This window comes from Buteo buteo, chromosome 10 (genome assembly GCF_964188355.1).
Source record: "Buteo buteo chromosome 10, bButBut1.hap1.1, whole genome shotgun sequence".
Classification (NCBI taxonomy): Eukaryota; Metazoa; Chordata; class Aves; order Accipitriformes; family Accipitridae; genus Buteo; species Buteo buteo.
Window position 1 is genome coordinate 15838607 of NC_134180.1, and position 21807 is coordinate 15860413.

At 38.1% G+C, this 21807-nt stretch overlaps 2 protein-coding genes across 10 annotated transcripts; one reads left to right on the forward strand and one right to left on the reverse strand.

Annotated features, from left to right (window-relative positions):
• The first annotated feature begins 1353 nt into the window (after nt 1–1353).
• TRMT13 (tRNA methyltransferase 13) lies at nt 1354–9261 on the forward strand. 5 transcript variants are annotated; one of them, XM_075038768.1, is made up of 11 exons: nt 1354–1628; nt 2071–2117; nt 2206–2272; nt 3126–3188; nt 3318–3387; nt 3812–3918; nt 4898–5065; nt 5368–5440; nt 6144–6218; nt 6940–7188; nt 8303–8437. In XM_075038768.1, exons 1-10 carry the CDS (start codon nt 1494–1496, stop codon nt 7170–7172), a joined length of 1038 nt encoding a protein of 345 aa, XP_074894869.1. In that variant the 5' UTR covers nt 1354–1493; the 3' UTR covers nt 7173–7188; nt 8303–8437. The 5 variants fall into 5 exon arrangements, with proteins under 5 accessions (XP_074894869.1, XP_074894870.1, XP_074894868.1 ...); XM_075038769.1 differs by having other exon boundaries at nt 6940–7142; nt 8303–8435; XM_075038765.1 differs by lacking the exon at nt 6940–7188 and adding an exon at nt 9034–9261 and having other exon boundaries at nt 1363–1628; nt 8303–8717.
• A 167-nt stretch (nt 9262–9428) lies between these two features.
• LRRC39 (leucine rich repeat containing 39) lies at nt 9429–21665 on the reverse strand. Of its 5 annotated transcripts, XM_075038774.1 has the most exons (11): nt 20625–21665; nt 19834–19878; nt 19237–19282; nt 16986–17114; nt 15968–16073; nt 14730–14886; nt 14022–14158; nt 12339–12484; nt 11802–11954; nt 10582–10721; nt 9429–9568 (listed from the first exon to the last, which is right to left on the reverse strand). In XM_075038774.1, exons 4-11 carry the CDS (start codon nt 17108–17110, stop codon nt 9516–9518), a joined length of 1017 nt encoding a protein of 338 aa, XP_074894875.1. In that variant the 5' UTR covers nt 17111–17114; nt 19237–19282; nt 19834–19878; nt 20625–21665; the 3' UTR covers nt 9429–9515. The 5 variants fall into 5 exon arrangements, with proteins under 5 accessions (XP_074894875.1, XP_074894873.1, XP_074894872.1 ...); XM_075038772.1 differs by lacking the exons at nt 19834–19878; nt 20625–21665 and adding an exon at nt 17685–17824 and having other exon boundaries at nt 19237–19392; XM_075038771.1 differs by lacking the exons at nt 19834–19878; nt 20625–21665 and adding an exon at nt 17685–17824 and having other exon boundaries at nt 16986–17186; nt 19237–19392.
• Between the last annotated feature and the right edge of the window lie 142 nt (nt 21666–21807).

The following is a 21807-nucleotide window of genomic DNA, read 5'->3' on the forward strand; positions in this document are numbered from 1 at the left end:
TCACCCGAACATTTAATCTCCTGCATACAAAAAGATGAAGCTTAGTAACAAATCAAGAAAACATTACCCAAATAACATGTGTTCATAGCCACATTACAGGAATCAGATGACACTTTGAAAACAAAACTTTAGGCAGAACTATCAAGAAAGTTCCCATTGATGACTACTAGTAAGATACATGAAAGCCCCACAGTTTCAGTTATCAATTACAGCTCCTCAGTCAACTCAGGTTTTTTTGTTGTTTGTTGTCCACCAAACTTTAAATAGCAAGGCAGAAATTTTGAAACATCGTCCAGAAACTAGAACCTTTGGAAAAGCCTGTTGAAATTTATTAACTATTGCTGAAACTTTTGATAATCATTTATACAGTGCTACCTTGTCTTCATTTATTTCTTGTTGAGTAACCCGAGAAGTTACTTGCATTACAAAACACACCCACAGACATCAGCCTTTCCGTGCCTTCTAATACAGGCATGCCAGAGTAGCCCTAAGGCCTGCCTGCACACACTGCCTAATCCAGATAGGACCTATATTACTGAAATTCACTGTATTTTGAATAGACACTTCACGTCAAATACTCCCGGGCTTTCCCAAACCCCAGTACTAAGCCATGCACACACGCACACGACTGCGCCCAAATCGACTAGCCCTCGGCAGAAACCGATCGGGGGGACAGACGCGTGGGCTCGCCCACGCCGCAGGGGCAGTAACGAAGGAGCTGAAATGCCCCGGGAGACCGCGGTAAGGCCGGCTCCAGCCCGCGAGGAGGAGGAGGAGAAGGCGGGCCTGCCCGCGGGGCAACCGCTGCGGCCTGGGAGACGCGCAAACACAGCGGGCCGGCCGGCCGGACCCGCAGCGCTGCGAGGGCCCGTGCGGGGCCGAGGCAGGAATCCCGGCCCGCGCGCCGCCTGCAGGGGAGATGCGTTTGGCCCCATAGCCCTCAAGCGTTTCTGGAAAGCCACTGCGTGTCTCCTCCGCCACCAGCGGCCCCTCCGCCCCCTCTCCCCTGGCAAGGCACCCGCGGCAGCCACTCCAGCCCTCACTGACTGCCTCCAGCCTTGCTGCGACCAAGTCCCCTTCCCTCTGACCCAGAGGGTCCCCATAAGCAGCCCCAAAGCAAGAAAAACGCAGGCAGCTACTAAGCTCACCGCCCGCACTACGCGCGGGGCCCCACCTCTCGCCCAGCTGCTGTTAGGGCACAAGGCAGGAAGAAAAGAGAGCAGGAAAGAACCTGCCGCTCAGCAGCCCTTCTCCTGAGGAATGCGATAAAAGCTCCGCGCAGCTAGCGAGGAAACCAAGTCAGAACCCGCCGCGCCGTTCAAGCTAGCCCCTCACCTCTCCTCGCAGCCCTGGCACCTCACTTGCACGCACACCGGCCGGTTGAACATACTCTCCGCCGCCATCTTGCGCTTCGAGTTTGGCGCCCGGCTCCCGCGGAGGAGGAGCCTCAAGATGGAAGCGAGGGGGTGACCGCAGGGGGTCCTGGGAAGGAAATGGCGGCGGCGGAGCAGGGGCGAGGGTTTCCAGTTCCAGGGCGATGTGCCTACTTCGTGGAGAGGAAGAAGCGATTCTGCAAGATGACCCCGGCTCCTGGGAGGCGCTTTTGCGGAGAGCATGGGCAGCAGGAGGTACCGGGCCTCGCCGGGCGGAGCAGCAGGCTCCCTTCTCTGGCTGGGGAGGATGGGCTCCTGGCCTCAGGGGAGCCCCGGCGTCTCTGGGAGGGGCTGCGGCATGCGGAACCCCCGGCGGCACCCCGGGGGCCGGGGGTGGCATGTCCGCCTGAGCTGGTCCCGCAGCAGGGGCAGGAGAGGCAGCGCCTGCGCCTTCCTTTGAGCCCTGGATGTGCTAAGGCTGTCGGTTCAGCCCAGCATTTACCCTGCCATTACATCATAGGCTTATTCTTTTAGGATCCGTTTATGTATAAAATTCTCGTCTTAGTTTCTCCATTCCGGTTAACCCACCTACCTCGGAATAGATGTTTTATGAAAGTCAGATGTCCCTCAATAGCTTTTCTAAAACAGGAACACTGCATGCTGAAGTGTTGTCTAAAACTTTTTCTTTTGTAACTAGGAAGAAAATAATAGAAAAAGAATTCCGTGCCCTCTTGATCCAAAACAGTAAGTATATGTAAATGCTTTTCCTACTCTTTGTCAGAGTTCACATGGTAAATCCTGTTACTTACTTTTCTTTCCATTTGGATTTTAGCACTGTATATGAAGACCAACTACAAAAGCATTTAAAAAAATGTAATTCAAGAGAGAAGCCAAAGCCAGTAAGTGCAGTGTAAATTTAGCACTACTCCCTCTCAGATTTAAGACCCTAAACATTACAGGTCTGCAGAGAATTTATTGTGCTGACAGCAGCTGTGAACTGGAGGACAGCAGTCTTAGCAAGCACTATAGTAAGGACAGTATGGAAGCTGAATAAGTACTTGCTGAAATGGAAATCACATTCTAGTCTCCTCATCTTCTATGTCCCCTCTCAGTGTAGTTCAGTACAACTTTTCAGTTCTCTTAGTTACAAATGAAAATGCCGAATTCATTTTTCTGAACAGCATTCTCGAAGAACAGTCTCACAATGCCATTCATTTTAGAGACATGATGAGAGATTGTCCTCAGAAAGCAAAACTAGCAGGGAGGCTCTAGGCATTTTCCTGCCTCTGGCAGTCTGCTGCCCTAGCCAACTGCCTGCTTCACTCCAGCTGGCAGTGAATTATGGAAAGCTAGGCTGACAGTTGCACCCAGTGCTGAGGGAAGGAATAGGATGTATGTCTTCAACAGCTGTTTCTAGAAAACAGAAGATGGCTTCTTTATTGTCTGCCTTTCTGCCTGATTGGTATTGCACCTTTAGTATTACCTGGAAAACCTTAAAATGGTCTCTGGAATCAGTCTAGTAAGCATTGACAGCTTAACTCTTATGAACATGTTCAATCTTGTCAAAATGTGTCAGAACAGTCATTTCTGCTGCGGATTCCGGATCAGACTATAGGAAAATAATTACTTGGAATATCTTCTTTTGCAGTGGATTCCTATTGCTATGTACCTTATGATAAAACACTGAAGAATTTAGCTTTTTGCTTCCTGGTAATTAACAGAATCAGATTTCTTTTCTTTTGATTTTTAAAGGTCTACTTTGTTCAAGATATTAATGCAGGTTTAAAAGATGTAGCAGAAATACCAGAAAAACAAGTAAGTACATTTATTTGTTCTAAAGCTCAGTCCCTACATAACATGTTGCAGTTTGTCATATGACTAAAGAACTAGCAAAAATAAAAGGGTCTTATATTTATGGGTGGTGCTTTTTTTTTCCTTAAAAAGGTACCTATCTCTTCTCTATCAAAAGAAGAGCTGGAGAACTTAATTATCAAGTTGAAAAAAGCAAGTAATGGTGAGCTTACTTAATACTGAAAATAAGATGTTTTAAATTGAATTGATTAAATATTTGATTGTTATTTTTTTGTTAGATATCTGAAAATGTGAGATATTTGGCACTAAACACCTCTGAAGTAATTATCATCAAGATGTAGGCAATCCTCCAATAGCTAAATTTTACTTGGAAGAATAAACTAGATTGAGAGAATGTTCATATAGCTAATTTCCCTTCTTTTTGTCTGTTTCCCACTCAAATATCATTACAGATAACAATACAGCTGTGTTATAAACATATGATGATATATTTATGCTCCCAACAGACTTATGTTGTTAGCACTACAAATTGAGCTTATGTCTGAATATTGTAACTTGTGTGTTACAAAACCAGAAACCCTTGGAAACTGGAAACTTCTAGGTATAAGTTTTGCATTTGCATGCAGGCCTGGAACTTTGCCTTAAGGAACGAATACTGTCCCACCAGGCTTTACAAGAAGCCTTAAATGACCCAAAGAATGGGGAATCTGCTTTCAAACACTTGAAACAACAGGTATTGTTGCTGCTTTACTAATAGCTATAGATGTTTTTGAACATGTGGAACTCTGCTGTTGTAAATTTGAGTGACTGTGCATGCATAATGCTAGTCAATTCATACAGAGGAAATCTGATATGGTCTATAACTGTGCTCTTCAAATAACAGCATATATATAACTTTTGAATGGCCGCTTTGTTAAGCATTAGTAACAAAAGTCACAAAAGTTTATTAGGATACCGAAATAAATTACAAATTATGCGGTGGTGTTTTGAATTTTTACTTGTATATTCTTATTTTATATTAACTCATAATAAATCTGAGCTACAAAAGGTAAAATGTTGTATTTGCTAAGAAGTAAAAGGAATGTTTTACTTTTTCTGTAAGAGTTGGTCCTAGATTTCCTGGTTATGTAACAGATGCATAAAAAGTATTGGAGAGCCTGAGTTTACCTTCTGCCTTTTTAATGGATATCGAACAGCAGGAATTTTAAGGAAAATGGATTGCATACTGTAGCAAAATAGAAAGTTTGGGGAAGAAAAATTTAAAAGTGAGAAATGTCTGTTTTATGTACTTTCTTCCCATGCTCTACTTTCCTTTCCTATGTATTACAAAATGCGTAACTGCAGCAGAGAGAAAGGGCTCTGCAGGCACTGATGCTTCACAGAAAATTCAGTATACTACCCATATATTGGATGGCTACTTCAAGAATCAGCAGAGAAAGATATTATAATGGGTACCTGATCCCAAAAATCCATTCCAAAAAGTACTGGGTGGAGTTCTGTGAGCAGTGGAAGAAGGGCAGGGTGATGCTGACTAGCCAGAATTTATAATCCCTTTCTTCTGTACACACAAGATCTTTTCCCTAATCCCTCATAGAAGGGAAGACTTGAAAAAGTCCTCTGCAGTTTGGTGAAGTAATCATTTTTCTATCAGGCATTACAATACACAGTGTATGTATTTGCTTGGTTCGTAAATAATCTTTTGATGTTTGTAGGCTTCTATTTTAGGTAACATGGAAAAATTACATTTACTTGGTCCAGGAAGATGTTTTGTTGAGTTTGGAGCTGGGCGAGGAAAGCTGTCTCATTGGGTTGATGTTGCCTTACAGAATGTTGAAAATGTTCAGTTTTTGCTTGTGGAAAGGGCAACTACAAGATTCAAGGTAAGAGAGGATATCGTCACATTAGCAGAGTATAGTTTTTAAACTGTTGTCATTGAAGCTGTTAGTATTTGCTTTTTATCTTCAAAAATAACATAAAGCCTTTAAATTTTAAAGTTTTGAAAGTGTGATTGTCTATGTTCCATACTTTGCCAATAGTAGATTTATTAGAAAAAAATCCTGGTATATAATGTTGGAAATGTGCAGGTGTTGACATGACAGGAAGACAGTCTGGCATTAATACCTGGAGCAAAATTATAATTATTACTGGCCAGCCCTACATAATGATCTTGTTCTTTACACAGGTGGATGGAAAACATAAAAGGAGAGATTCTGTATTTGAAAGGCTTCAAGTTGATATTCAACATCTATGTTTAAGTAAGTTACTTCTTGGCTTGCATAATTCTGAAATAGAGGCTTAATTTTAGATTTCAAATACTGGAGTTTAAGTCAGTTTAAATGGTTTTGAAGATTATTCTCAGTGGTTGCTTGGACACGTTAATGCTGTGTGTAGATACATATGTACACACATATATATTAAATGGAGATTTAAAATTTTCTGCTTTTTATGCACTTATAGGACATCATTATAGGTGAGAGATAACAAAACAAAAACATTTTGAAGGTTTTTTAGAACTTGCAGGATTAAACACCTTTACATTTTTTGTTTTAGGTATGCAAAATGAAGCAAGTCCTGCATATCATTGATATGCTATGCATATCAGTACTATAGAATTTGTGGGAATGCCTGTCATCAGGAGATGCATTATTAATGTCATATTTATATTTCATAGGCAGTATAAAAAGGCTGAAATACTTAAATATGCTTCTCAGCCACAGCATCCAATTCTCTTTTGTTTTAGAAAAAGAAACTTTCCTTTTAATAGCTTATAGCTGTATGTACAGACAACTATATTTTTTTTAGTGGTAAATATTTATTTCTTTAAGTGTGCTGAAATTATATTATTGAAATAATATATTATCAGAAAAAATATTGCCCCAACTACAATAATAGATGTTCTGGGGTTGTTGTGGAGTGTGCGTGTGTGTGTTTATTTTCTTTGGGTTTTTTCCCATGTAGAGAAGGTACCTGTTCTGGAGAAGAAAAAACTACCACTGGTAGGAATTGGGAAGCATTTGTGTGGTGCTGCAACAGGTATAAATTATATATGTGTTAACTTGTGGTGGGTTAACCTTAGCTAGATGCCAGGTGCCCACCAAAGCCATTCTATCATTCCCCCCCCGCCCCGCTGGACAGGGGAGAGGAAATAAAACAAAGGGCTCATAGGTCGAGATAAGGACAGTGAGAGATCACTCACCAATTACTGTCACGGGCTAAACAGACTCGACTTTGGCAATAAATTAATTTTCCCTATCAACCAGAGTAGGGTAATGAGAAATGAAACCAAATCTTAAAACACCTTCCCTCCACCCCTCCCTTCTTCCCAGGCACAGCTTCACTCCTGGATTCTCTACCTACCCGCCCCCCCCCCCCCCCCCCCCCCCCAAAGCGGGGCAGGCGGATGGGGAATGGGGGTTACGATCAGTTCATCAGACATCACTGTCTCTGCCACTCTTTCCTCCTCAGGGGGAGGACTCCTCACACTCTTCCCCTGCTCCATCGCGGGGTCCCTCCCACGGGAGACAGTCCTCCATGAACTTCTCCAATGTGGGCCCTTCCCACAGGCTGCAGTTCTTCAAACTGCTCCAGCATGGGTCCTTTCCATGGGTTGCAGTCCTTCAGGAGCACACTGCTCCAGCGTGGGTTCCCCAGGGGGTCACAAGTCCTGCCAGAAAACCTGCTCCAGCGTGGGTCCCCCAGGGGGTCACAAGTCCTGACAGAAAACCTGCTCCAGCGTGGGATCCTCTCTCCACAGATCCACAGGTCGTGCCAGGAGCCTGCTCCAGCACAGGCTTCCCATGGGGTCACAGCCTCCTTCGGGCACCCACTTGTTCCAGCATGGGGTCCTCCATGGGCTGCAGGTGGATATCTGCTCCACCGTGGACCTCCACGGACTGCAGGGGAACAACCCATCTCACCACGGTCTTCACCACGGGCTGCAGGGGAATCTCTGCTCTGGTGCACCTCCTCCCCCTCCTTCTTCACTGACCTTGGTGTCTGCAGGGTTGTTCCTGTTACCTGTTCTCAGTCCTTTCTCTGGCTGCTGTTTCTGTGTCCACTGCAACTTTTTTTACCTTCTTAAAAATGTTATCACAGAGGCACTACCACTATTGCTGATTGGCTCAGCCTTGGCCGGCGGCGGGTCTATCTCAGAGCTGGCTGGCATTGGCTCTGTCGGACACAGGGGAAGCTTCCAGCAGCTTCTCACAGAACCCACCCCTGTAACCCCCCCACTACCAAAACCTTGCCACACAAAACCAATACATAACTGCAGAAAGTTAGGATACTAAATCTTACAGTCTGAATGGACTGATCTTCCAAACTGTCCTTTTAAGCTTTTCTTGCCCTCTAACCCTTTGTTGGTGAATGTAACAATTACATTCTAAATATCTACTGACTTCTTCAGTGGAATAGTAAATGGATAATAGGTGCAAGCCTACTTTAGACAGAAGTAAAACCTTTCTTGTTTTTTATAGAGTAGAACAAAGAATAGTGTATGGTGGCATGGGTCATGTATTTGTAGTGTTTTGGGTTTTTTTAACACCATTGCCTCTACTCTGAAATATTTTTCTTTCTAAATTTGTATTGGCTATCTGAATATGCATCCCAAGCAAACAAGAGAATAATGTGTTTCTGTCCTGATAATTTTAAACTAATACACTCTTTAATCTCAAATATGACACCTATATAGGTACTGTTACAAAGATGACACAGTTAAGCATTTAGGAAGTACATCTACATATTAAATAGATTGTGTCCTAGATATTAAACTTTTAGAGCAAATATTTGCATGTTTTACAGGGAGTAGATCCTCCTACAATACACCAGTTTGTTAACAAAATTATTTCAGATTCACTTGTGTAGAACAAATATTCAAGAGGATAAGCCCTTAGTAGCTCCAGAGGTTTCATAATATTCATCTAGCATTTAGGGTTTTCATGTTTTCAAAGCATGCTTGTAATTTCTAGTTATCCTTAAAATTGCTTTTTGTCTTAGTTTACGATATATACTTTTATTCTTCTTTGTGGGAAGTACATTCCCAACCACGGCAGAGCCTGTATAAATAATGGCATAGTGTTCATCACTAATTTTGGGGGGGTATATCTGTTTTTTCCCAGATCTTGCTTTGAGATGCTTGGTTGAAAGTTATACAGCTTGCTGTGATGGAGAAGATGAGCAGCCTGCACCAAAACACTCTAGGACTGATATGACAGAGGTGGCTTCTAATAATTCTGCTGATAATGAAGGCAACAAAGAAGACTGTAAGCCTGTAGCTGGAATTGTTATTGCACTGTGTTGCCATCACAAGTGTGACTGGACACACTATGTAGGCAGAGAGTTCTTTAAATCAGTAGGACTTGGACCGGTAGAATTTCATTATTTTCAGAGAATGAGTAGCTGGGCCACTTGTGGCCTGCGAGAAACCACAACCAAAGCCTCTACAAGTGAAGAAAGTGAAGATCAAACTAATGACATGGAAGAACATGAGCAAACATTCAGCAAGACAGAGAGCGGTTCTGATACTTTACAAGGGTATGTAAATTTTTTTCTAGCAAACAGACTCCTGCAGAAAAGCAAAATTATGTATAGTGGTATATGAAATTGTTTTGAATTGTCAGAATTACTCATTTTACAGAAATGTTTTAATTACTAAATTTATAGAAATATTCTACTTTAAAAATACAGTTTTCATGGACGTAAGTTTAAAAATTTTTAAACAGTCATGCTTGCTTGAATTGAAATGAACTTAGTGATTTCAGTAGTTTTTCTAAGCTTAACTACTAATGTTAGTTAACAAAACTGTTCTGACACATGATGTTCATTCTTTTCCTCCTTTTTATGGAACTAGGATACTTACTGTTGAAGAACGAAAGGAGATAGGTTGCCTCTGTAAACTGCTGATTGATCATGGACGGATTGAATATTTACAACAACGAGGATACAAGGCTGTGCTACAGTATTATATAGAGTCTGCTGTGTCCTTGGAGAATGTCCTGTTGACAGCTGTCCCAAGTCCATCTTTGATACCAGAGCCAACTCATGTATGACAGGAGATAGATTTGGAATTGGTAGGAAAAAAAAAAAAAACCTATAAAACTTAACTGGATTTTCTTTAAAAAGCTAATTCTTTGCTTAGAAAAAAACTGTTTTAGTCTTCCCTGTACCCAGGAAAAGGTCTTTTATTTCCCAGTTTCACTGGGAATTACAAATATGCAAACCAGTTCTCATGAGTGGAAAAATAAAATCCCTAAGAATATTTGAAACCTGTTGTATGCCTCTTTGCTAGGAAGAAGTATACTTGATATTTTCTTCCATTCACAGTTATATTCTTTATTCATTAGCATTCATGATAGAAGGACCAGAAGTACAGTTTTGCAGATTTCCTGAAAGACAGTGGGTTAAAATAAGAGCGATTAACATACTTTATTTTCACTTTGAAGTTCAGGATAGCTTTGTATTTCCTCTTAAATTATTTAAGTAGGCCTAGGTACTTTTTCTCAGCACATGCTGCTAGGGGAATCTGTTAAGGAATAAAACTTATTTGTGAACTGTCATCTTGATATATTTTTGCTAATTTGATCATTCATTCATGAAATCTTGATAAGAAAAAAGCTGGCTTAGCGTTCTAAATCAAGAGCATTTCAGTCATTTATTTTTTTAAGCCTTGACAGTATATAGAATGAAGATCAGAGAGAACATTTTATATCTGCAATGAAGTTGTCTCTACAAGTAGCAGCTGCCACCTGCACATCTGTTCAGAAGTGCTTATTTTGGTCTCACTGCAACCTTTGAGCTGTTACTTTTGAGACTACTAACAGCATTTATTTTTGTCATAGTGATTTAGAAATGGAATGAAATTGTGGGGATGTTTTGTTTAAGTGACTGGATTTTTTGTCAGGAAAAACAAGTTATGAGAAACATCTGTTTATCAGATGTTGATACTTCATTGCTAAAAAATGTTAGGCGTCTCTCCCTTACATCCTTCTTTGGTAGTCCCCATCTGGACAACATCCAAAAACAGGGAAAGTTGAGCTTCATGAGACAAACAGTGCTGGAAGACCCACACTATGTAAACTCTGATTAAATTGCAAATACAAGAGACAGTCATCAGCTTCCAGTTACCCACCGCCTGGATAACTCAGGCTTTATTCCAATATTCCATAGTTCCAGTATGTTTCTAGTAGAATATACGCTGTTCATGTGAAGACCAACTCCTGATATAAGCACCTCTGCCCTCAGTAAAAATCTGTTTACAGATTTTTGGAAAATGTTACTCATTTATTAAGAAGATTATTCATGTTTCATTTGCATATGTATCCTAGCTTTCTTTTATCCAGTTTATCCTTCCCTTCCTCACTCTATTCTAGAGAGATTAGAATTAATAAAAAAGCCATACCTGCTTTCTTGAGTGACTCCTGGATATACATGTGCATGAATTCAATGCCAAACATTTCCTGTTGCTCCTCTTCTTCTGTATTCTTGCATGGAGGGAGTGTTATCTCTAACTCCAGTGGGTTGTCTCTGAAGTTGACAAATCTGACAATTCACCAGAAAAGGTTACTCTTGCAATAGGTTTTGTCCAGAGAGAACAACTCTTTTTTGAAACTGAATTAAGATTCCTCAAACAGTATTTTGAGCAAAATAAAATAAGTCTTTTCTTTTACTAAACTCACCACTATATTAGTAGCATTAAGTAAACTAAGCTCAGAAGATGCCTTATAGTAACAGTAGCTTATTGTGGTGGGAGAAAACATTGCAGTCCTCATCATTTTGTCTTTAGGTTTTAAGCCTTATTATATCACAAGCAGATGAGCAGATAAGAACTAGAGTGCAAATGCCTGCATCCTCCCAGCTTTGCAAGGTAATAGCTAGCCCTGTCTCCTGTTCTTCATTCATCCCTGGGCCTGTGGTTGTATATACTTGTTTAAAGAGGTGCTGCTTCTTTCAAAGCATCTGAAAACAGGAATTGTCTTACTGGGTTCGATGTGATTTTAGACTAGCATTCTTCCTCTAAAATGGCCAGCATCCAGTAATTCAAGTGAAAATGCAAACAACAGGAAAGTTTCTGTCACAATATACAAAATAGTATTTCCAATTCTACCAATTAAAAATTTACATTCATTCTTTTTTATTTTTCAAATCAAATACAGGAGAGTTTCATCCATATCCTTATACCTAATCCTTTTTGTTTAATCCCGAATGCTTGACTTCTCATTGCCAAAGTCCTACTTTTTTGTCATTTTTATGCTTGTCACATATTTTTCCTCCTAGCTCTTGGCTTTAGAGAGTGATACAAAAGGCCAGTTAGAAGCGGGCATTTGGACTTTTTGAAAATTAGAAAATGTATTACAGTCTCCTTTTTCATTTGGGACTGTAACTATCATAGCTTACTTCTTTAAATGAGTTGTGCTACACAAAGCTTTCTTGACCAGATCCCCAACTGTTGTGAATCTGTGTAATTACGCTGATTTATATGGTATTGTGTCCATCTGTACAACTGTGGACATGTCTTCTGTTTTCCACTTCCTTAGTATCACTCTATGATATACAACTCAACAGAGGCTTTAGAACTTATCTTCTAGTATTTTTATTTATATTTCTGTTGCTTTTTCTTACCTCAGATTTGTCATGTCCTTCATACAAGTGGGAATATCCTTAAGTTTGTTGTTGCTCAAAACAAGAGTACTAAGATTTTTCATATTGCTAATAGTTTCTGGCAAAGAGTTTATCTCATTCCTTTGGAGCCATAAAGTGTGGAGATTTTCCATTCTGTAAAATAGGTATTTGCACAATCAATTACAGATTTAGAAAATTAATCTTATCAGTCATTAATATAAAGTAATCGATTAATTTTTACAGCCACATAAAGGACTGTCATAAAGAATACAACAATACTCAAAGGAAACCCCATATCCATGATGATCACCTAACCTTTGGTTGAAAATGTCATGGGCGAGAAATACTTGATACTGAATTTATTGTTTATTGAATGGATTATTTCAGCTCATCCAAAATATCACATTAGAGCTGATAAATCTTAAGTAAGTTTGTAGTGAGGTTAACATTAAAATAATCTTTTTAAGTAGGATTTAATAATTAGAATTTCAATGCAATGGAATTGATACTAAGATGTGAGCTTTAATCCTCATTTACCTGTCAATTGCATCAGGAAGCTCCTGGAGTTTATTTCCCCCCATATCTAACCATTCTAGATTTGGCATGTTGAGAAGAGCTGAAGGGATGGTAGTAAACTGATTCATGCACAAATCTATGTGTGAAAGCTTCTTTAAATCACTGAGCTGAAAAGAAAGGGAGATTTAATGCAAGTTTGTATAGCTGTTCCATTACACCAGGGCTGTAATAATGTTGACTGAAAAAAAGAAACAATTTAAAAACATTACAACACATTCCAGAGTTAATAAATACGGAATAGTTTCTGAGTTACATTAGCTGATATTACCTAACAATTACAGTTCTCCCCTGAAAGGTAGGTAGGTTTGAAACTGATCAGGCAGAAGAACTTTATCTCCCACCTGGTAGTAAGTGCCCTAACTGCTGAGAAGTTAAATGCCATGACTACAATACAGATATACCCCAAGCCTTGAGAAGAAAAGGAATTTTAAAGACACCACTGTCCTTAGTATTTCATACTCCATGCAATATGCCATTTTTCATTAGTAAAAATTTAGATTTTTATGGATCACATTGCATAGACTGTATCTTAGAGTGAACCTAGACACCTTCCATGTCGTGAAGTCTATGACTATGGCAAGATATTCTAGAAGTTAAACATAGCATCACTCAGTATTGCAACATCTAAGTCCTTTGATGAATCATGCCTGCAGGTGCTTTTACAATGTTCAAGTGATGCAAAGATGATTTATTGCAAATCTGGTCCAATGTCTAAACGCTGAATGCCACTCAAGTACACATAACCAAAGCTTCACAGTGTTCACTTCACTGTAGTCTCAATAGGACAGAACTATGTATTTGCTATGAGCTGTTAATTTAAAACCTATCACTCTACATTACACCATGTAACCTGTATCCACATAGATTTTATAAATTCTGGATTCTGATTAATACCATATATTTTCATTTGAAAATCTGTTGTTAGGTATTACTCTTCGGACTCACTTAATTTTGCAAGGCACTGATTGCTGTCATTATTGCCACTACTGTTTTTTTTAAATAGATTATAACAAGTAAATATGGTTACATACTTGTCATCTCTATCTAAGAGACTAATAGTTAGAGATGCAGGTCTCTTTCATGTTTGGGTCAGTCCAAATTAAAGCTCAATAGTAGGTGAGCAGTTGTTTTTATTCTCTCTTAATTGCTTTCAACAGCTCAGAACATTCATTCAACTCAGTGCAGAGGCAGTTGTATAAATCACACAAATGCTTTTCATAGCTAGCAGTTCTGGTAAAGATGCTTACAGTTGTGTCCTGGTACATGGTATGAATTTGTATTCTCAACTATAAAAGGAAACTTCTCTGCTAAGGTGTCAGATCCTCAGTGGGGTAAATCAGTGAAGACCTTCAGCCTAAACGAATTAACGTCAAGTGTATCACTGTCCTGTATGCACCACCAAGTCATTTATCTGAACAAAATAAAGATTGTCTCCTTCAACTACTCAGGTATATGTATGTCCTTCTCATGTGGCTGCAGTTTGACTAGTCATATAAATATTGTTCACATATGTGTTTCTGTGGAGTAGTTGTGAAATCAGAATATCAAAGCAAATCTGAAAACATGGAGTGCAACACTTAAAGATAATTGGGCTTGGATAAATTCAAAATATGCATTAAACAAAACAAAACAGTCTGTCAAAACCTGAGGAGGAAGATCACAGATACTCCTGTTGACAGCCAGTTCCAATTTTTCCAGACTGACACAGTTACTTATTTCCTTAGGAACAAACTTTATTCTATTGTAACTGAGAAGCAGCTCTTGGAGGCTAGTCAGCTGGCCTGCAGAGAGCACAAATGAGAAAGGATAAATGTTCACGTTCATTGTACTGGCAATACATTACTTGTTTTGTGTTATCCTTATACTGTTATGCAAGTGCTCTGTGTTCTCACTGAAAAAAAAAAAAAAAAATTCACTGAAATTCAAATAGTAGGACTTAGGACTCTTTAGTACAGAACTGCACTCTAGTTGAGTGCTACCAAAAAAACTCCAAAACCTCAAAAAAAACCCAACTTATGAACATAGGCTACTCATGCTGTGGTCTGAGAACATGAAGCATGTTTTTCAATATCACTTTTCTAGCTGCATTCTGATGTCTAGTATCTGCTGTGCTTACAAGCTTTTTTCTCATGGGGAGCTTTCATAAAGATATGTCTGCTCCATCTGGCCATTTTTAAAAATTTATAGGGAATCGATGGTTTTAAGATCTCTATCTCACTGACAGATTTAAAGTGTCTGTTTGCTAACTACCCAATATGATTGTTAGACAGGCAAAGTGCACAAAAATGTCATGTTTGTGTAAGATTAATTTTCTTTGAAAAGCAGCTTAAAATAAAAGAAAGCACAGCTCACCGATTTCTTTAGGTACACTTTCAATTGAGTTCCGGGACAGATCCAGAACAACAAGATTGTGAAATCTTCCAATGAACTGCGGAATTTTCTGCAAACCAGTTCTATGAAGCTGCCATTCCTGGAGATGGACTAGTTTCAATAAGCACGAAGGTAGTGTCTGAGACAAGAAATATAAACCAGAAGAAATTCAGCTTAGTATACAACAAGAATACAGGCTTAGGTAGAAGTTTTATTTGAAACAGTAACAGTCTTATGACTAAAAAAAAAAAAAAAGAGAAAAAAAAAAAGAAAACTTTCCTTCTTCTTAAGCTATACTGTAACATCCTGAAATGAACATCATCAACGTGGGTCATTCTGACCACAGATTTAACCTACCCACTTTTTGCTCCCAGGATTTAGATACCTGCAGTACTGTAACTGCTTAAAAAGCCTCAGGCTTGCTTTTGTTTGCTGCCTTTTTTTAAAACAAACCCAATAAAACTGAAGATGAAACTGGTCTAAATAGCTTTTTGCATTTAAATGCTGGTCTAAATTGTATTTCCTAATCTGTTAAGAAAAACAGTGAGTAGTTGAGAGCAGAAGAGCTGAGGGATAGTAAAACTACAGTGTCTGTGAGTTTTGAACAAGGAACACTGGCATATGGACCACCAGAGTATTCTGGCTGTGGCTGTCACTCTCTCACTGGCCTCAACATGGTCTAATTCTCATCACTTCATAGGAACTGGCATCTGCATTTCTGTGTGGCTCAGAACAGACAGCTTCCACTCTGTCATTGATTCTACAGTTAGCTGCTTCTCCCCCATGCATTAGAAACAAGAATAGTATTCAGGCAATCTACTGGCTCATTTTCACTCTTAGAAAGTAAGCAGCAGAGAGAAATATTTTCATACACCTAAACACAGAGGGTTTTCACCTTGATACATTTCAGTAGTTCTGGTGTGCTAATGTTAAATGACAATTTATGTAATTAAACTCATAATTTGCAGTGTAAATAATTTCTAATGCATAAAAGCCTTTTGGGCTATGTTCTTGCACAGTAGTGCTTAAAATTCAGGACTAAAAAAATCAGCTTGCTTTTACACGCTTACAACAGTGTGTCTCAATTCATTGTTAGCAAAGCACACAGTAAGCACTTCAGACATTAAAAATAGTACAACTGTGAGTGCAAAGTTGTAAATAGTAGTTTTCTAATGCACCAGTCATTCAACCTAAGCAACATTCATTCCTATCAACACTACCTTCCATTCTTCTTCCTCTATCCTTAAAATTGCTCTTCCATCTTCATTAATGACTTTTTCTTTGAGCTTTGCTAAAGTGGCTCTCTCCTCCCACACAAGTAGTAGCCTACAAGCAAAAGAAGATGTCAGTGGTGCAACCATGAATACAGGCAATAATTACTATCCATTGTATTTTCTGGAATAAAGAGACAGTAGCCTTTTTAGATGTCAAACAATATTTATTATATCTGGATGCCAAGTATACTATCAATTTGAGTGAAGACTAGAACATAAAGTAACATTTGGCTGAGGTAATTTATAGGAATTCTATTTTACAGTTCTTCAAATTTACAGTCAGAAGGAAGACACAACTTCATTCACTTTCATCATGTTGCAGCAGGGCAACAGAAAGTCATGTGGAATTAAGTTCCAAAGCCATTAATTTTGAAGCAGTCTCCTAAAAAGAAAGCCTTCACTTCCACCAAGTGTAAGTGCAATCAAACAAGGTCAATCAGCTAGGATTTCTTTCAGCTTGATTTCCAAAGGGGACTTGAACAAGCATTATGAAAGTTAGGCTAATTCTCTTTCTTCCTGCTTCTATTTTCTATTAGTAACTTTTGAATTTGTTATTCCATTTCAAACACATCTGACAAATTAGGAAGAGTTCCAAAAATAGAATACTAAATCTCTTCACATCTCATGAAATTGCTGGCCACATAGAAGACCAAGTGACCCTGTTAATGCCTCCACTGAGAAGAAAGCATAACAAATTAAATTTCCCCTGGTTAGAATATCCACACAGGAGAGGATTTTAATATCTGAATTTAGGGGCTTTAGTATATATGCTAATATTTTTATCACAGAACACAATTCTTGGTTTGACCTGACCATATTGCTACATTCTAACCAGTGGGAATTCTTCTGGAGTAACGACTGGAGAACTAGACTCTGGATGAGTTTGAAAAGCCCAATTGTAGTCTTCTGAAATGTAACATATGGTCTAGCTTTTCACATACTTAAAAATCTACAGTTTACCTACCTTCCTGCAGACCTCTGTCTGAATTCCTTTTCTTTCTGTAATTCTTCATTTATCTTGTGTATTCTCACTTCCCAAAGTGTCTTCACAGCAGTGAATGTTCCAATGCAAACTGCAGTTTCAGTCATGATCCTTACATGTTCAGATTCAGTCACAGAAATCAGACTGTGAATTTCAGGCTCAATGCATCAGCACATGCATCAGCTACCAGATGGGGACAGTGACGTGAAAACTAAAATACTGCAATACCCACTTGATTATATTATTAAATTTAGTTTAGGTGTAGAACTGACAGAATTTTACCAACTGCTTTCTTTTTATGAAAACAGGTAATTGCACCTAGTTAAATTTTCTTATAATAAGAAGTGGTATTCTTGCAACCTCTCTGCATTCTTAGTGAACAACTGCTTCCCTCAGATCCTTCCAATGGTAGGCTAAGTACTGACCAGAATTATTAAATGCAGATATGAGCATTCATTCCCTTCCCAGGAATAAATTAAGCTGTTACTTGCAATTTAAGGCAGTTAAATCCTGGTAGTTGCAATCCTGGCAGCTACCTGGTATAAAAACTTGTAACTAAAGGAGTTTTGCACTTTAGAGAAACTGAACTGTTGCTGGAAATAAATTGGTATACTTTATTTGCATTCATCTTCTTCATAGTTTAACTCATTATAATATATTTTACAGTTAGTAATGCATTACCTTTAAGAAAAAGCTTTCTAACTTCAGATCTCTCTTTGAATCTTCTTGTAGCCCTGCTGAGGGTCAGGATCCACATTAAAAAAAAATTCAGCCTAAAGTTTTGAAGTCCTCTATTCCTTAGTGAGATAATACATATTTTCCTGAAAAGCAGCAAAGTAGGATGGATACTCAGTCATCCTAATCAGTGCATCCCTCTAAAAAGCATTCTTCTTGCCATTGTTGTAGTCATTTGGGAAAGGTTTTTTTGGAAATAAACTGGAGCCAAAATACTGATATTAAGATAAGCTTGGAGCTAAACTTCATGGCAGCAGCAGTGTACTCTGATGATCCCTTTCAAATTTTTACTCATACTTGCAGGGACGAGTAAGAAAAATGTCTTACATAGCCATTCAAACTAAAAAAGGGAGGATAACTTTCTTCCAAACAAGCAGGTAGAAAACAACAGAAGTGGAATTTCAGATCTTATCATACATTTATTTCCCTACAGTAATTGCTACAGGTCTGTCTTTTAGAGCAATCTTTTCTATCATATTTATTCTATTATAATATTGTGTGGCATGGATAAGTCACAATTGCTTAGTGAACATTTTTGTGTTCAAACTGTCAATCATTCTGTTTTATGTTTACCATGTCTTTTGCCAACATAGTTATTTGTAAAGCCTGACAATACTGAAATCACTTAATAAAAAATATATAGGCAAATAGTAAGAAATGTAAATTGTCAGGATTGCTTCCTGTTGTAAAGACAGCATAAAAATCAAATTATAATGCTTGAATAAAGAAGAATCTAGTCCAATATGTTAATGTTAAGGATTCTTAACTGTTCTGGTTTTTAAGGAAAAATGGCAGGATTTGACAGGTGATGCAAATGGCAACCACAGTGCGGCACAATGCAGTCTGGCATTTGGGTTCCTAAAGAGGGACTGAATTTCTTCCTGTAAAGAGAGGATCGTATCCTCTTCCCCCACTCCCCATAAATGTGATCACAGTTACTAGTTTGAAGGATTAACTTCTCTTTCAGTGGTCTTTGCAGTAATTACCTTTCCCATTCCTCATCCAAATATACAACAGTAATGACTAAGACATGAGATTTTTTCCTCTGATTAGTGGTTACAATTTAAACTGCCTTATTTTTCTGGATTAAGCATCTACTGTGATTAAGTGATTTACCCGATCTATCATTTCTTGCTGTTTTGAGATTTTTTTGAACTATAAGCCTTTTTGGGTAGAAAACTAGCAATCTTTTTATATAAATTGTGCAGAAAAGAGACATTTGTTAATACTTGTACTACTAAAACCAGTATCGGACTATACAGTTGAAACAATACTTATTTTTAGTAAAGCTTACAGAACTACCATCAAAGGCTTCTTGTTCTTAGATCTTATTATTTGTCAGCAGAATAAAAACCATAATAATCATGCCATCACAGCCAAGAATTCAGAAGTGAATTGCCAAGCGTGGCTGTAAAACAACTGCAAATTTACTCCCAAGTAATCAGATCTCCTAGCAACTTCACCTCCAAGTATCTGAAAGAGTATAACAACAACTTACCTCAATTATTTGGTGTTTTCAAGGATTTTCTGTGACTCATTGCTTTCTGGGCAACAGCAGAGATAAATTATGAAGCTTGTCTGCACTACCAAAACCATTTAGAACTCTCACCCAGACTCCAATGCAATGTCAGTCTAGTTCTAATTTTAACCTATGCTGAGAATAGAAGGTATCACATGAGGCACTTCTGCAAAACCCCCAAGCATTCACCACTCTTAATGTCTTCTCAGTTTGCTCAACATGACTGGACTCCCATAAACTCCCAGATTCATATTAACAAAAGTTACAAATTGTGAACAAAAAGAACAAAGAAGTACTTGTTATGCTCCACAATGAAAAATAAGCTAGTTTTGAATTCAAAATGACAGTTACTTGCTTTACTCTAGTAATGTTTCTCTGCAAGATAACTGAGCTTCAAAGTGCTATTAAACAGCAACATTGACTAATTATACTAGAAAAAGTATTACATCACTAAGTATATTACTCATTACTTTTGTCCATGCTGAAAAATTCTTGTTGAAGAATTTTAGTGTAAATTATCGAAGTCCAGAAAGAAAAGTAATCTTTATCAGGATGTGCAGAGGGGTTATTACTCACCCCGTTTCATGCTTCCAATTTAACATTCTATTTCTTCAAAGAGCCCTTGGAGAAGATAAAAGGAGAACAACTCTGTCAGAATTTTTTCTTCAACCAAACGGAAAGAGGCAGAAAGCAACAATCGCAGGTCACTATTTGAGATAGAAGCCATAAAACTGGATGACTCTAACCAATTCTTGCACTGGAGTATAAAATGTGAAGATGAAATTTTAAAAATATCATTCATTTGGTTATAACCCTCTTTCAGGGGAAATAACTTTTCCTATTAGCCTTGGATTCTAGCATTACCACATAGAACTTTATAACCAAAAAACCCTTCTCTAGTCCATGACCAACTAAAAACCTGAACACCGATACCTTTTTAAAGACATTAACTGCTTTAGCTTTCAATCTTCTAAGCTGTTTGTTTAAGTTATGCAAAAGCAAAAATAATCCAATGGGTTCTTTGGTATTTCTTCTTTCAGTTCTGGTATAGATTCCATCCCCACAGTGTTTTTTAATCAATGTTTTTTCTTGATCTAAAAAAGTCGTAACTGAAAACCTAATCGCTACTTAATTTTCTCCTCCTTAAAAGAGACATGTAAGTAGAGCTAGGAAAAAAACCCAACTTTCCCTTTTATTGGAGTTTTGAGACACATAAAAATTTCAGGCACCTTGTGTGAGCAAAATTATTCTGTCTCAAATACCTAAAAAATCACTTTATTGCTTTCTATCATACACTTACATTTCCTGAATTTATTTTCTTCATGGTCATCAGATTAAAAAATATACTATTTAGACTAAGCCCTTACCACAACAATATACTTGTAGGAAAGTAGCCATTAGGCTGTGTTCTTTTGGTAGTCTTGAGTGCAGCAGGTTCTTTAAGATAAGAAGAAATAGAAGTTTGAGTCACCTGGACAGGATTGCCTGCATAAAATTCACAAATAAAAACAATATTACTGCAGTTCTTTGTGGCTTTAATTTTTTTTATTAGGAATAAATAAATCTGATAAAAATGAAATAAGCGATAAGCATGATATATTACTCAAACTTTGCAAAAAATGACCTATATATAAAAGACCCTTATACCACAATAGAAATATAAATAGCACCTTAAATGTATGCTCCCATGCTCCCTCCCCTACATTACCAGCTTTCCTCTTGCTCAGTCTCAGCATCAAGGATAGCAGAGACTACCTCTGGTAGCTTGTGTCTTCCATCGTCACAGCTAAATGCAATAGACAACTTTGGTCTACAATTTTGGAGAATGCTCCTGTAGTAGCAGTTTTTGATATATCTAAAGAAAGGAGAAAATGTCCATTTTGTGCCTCACAAATTGATTTTTACAGCCATGTAACTGTCTTTTCTTGTGTCTATTCGCAACTTATGTTTCTAGAAGGTATTTATATCCAATGGTTTTCTTCATATCTCCTGTTAAATAACCACTGCAATCCTCATCTGTTTAGTTTACCTTAAAGCCACATAACTGTTGTCTGTTCTGAAGGCAGTAACTTGAACCTATTCATTATGTGCCTTGTATCTGAGTTTAAAAAGTCCTTATCTCACATAGTATTTTTTAAATGTTAATTCTTTGTTGTATCTGATTCATCTGTCAAGTTCTAGTATCTGAACATCAATAATACAATGCAAGCTTTTAGAACACGTTCTGCTTACTGTCAGGCATACCTGATGACAGAATAACAAATGAGATACTCTTTTTTTTTTTTTTAAACAGACAGATGCTTTCTATAAGAAACAAAAATAACTGGAAAGTATTTAAGGACTGCAACTACTTCCAGAGTATCAAAGTACAGGATATTCTAGAGAGTATTAAGGCCCTGATATTTATCACTAAAATGTTACCAGTAAGCATCTGAATAAATACGGCCTCTTCATTTATAATTTTATAAAGAGTACCTGTGCAAGTAATTGCCAGGAAAAAGTGGACTAGCAAAAGACTTGAGAGGTTCACTCAGTTAAATAACAAAAAGC

Bases quoted from the DNA above. Each gene is read 5' to 3' on its own strand.
- TRMT13 (XM_075038765.1), top strand. From the start codon at position 1,494: ATGGCGGCGGCGGAGCAGGGGCGAGGGTTTCCAGTTCCAGGGCGATGT. The intron at 2,273-3,125 runs GTAAGTGCAGTG...TGATTTTTAAAG, and splicing joins CAAGAGAGAAGCCAAAGCCA to GTCTACTTTGTTCAAGATAT. The intron at 6,219-8,302 runs GTATAAATTATA...GTTTTTTCCCAG, and splicing joins TTTGTGTGGTGCTGCAACAG to ATCTTGCTTTGAGATGCTTG.
- LRRC39 (XM_075038774.1), bottom strand. From the start codon at position 17,110: ATGACTGAAACTGCAGTTTGCATTGGAACATTCACTGCTGTGAAGACA. The intron at 12,485-14,021 runs GTTTTGACAGAC...CTTTCTTTTCAG, and splicing joins TCTGTGATCTTCCTCCTCAG to CTCAGTGATTTAAAGAAGCT. The intron at 9,569-10,581 runs GTATGGCTTTTT...ACTGTCTTTCAG, and splicing joins GGAGTCACTCAAGAAAGCAG to GAAATCTGCAAAACTGTACT.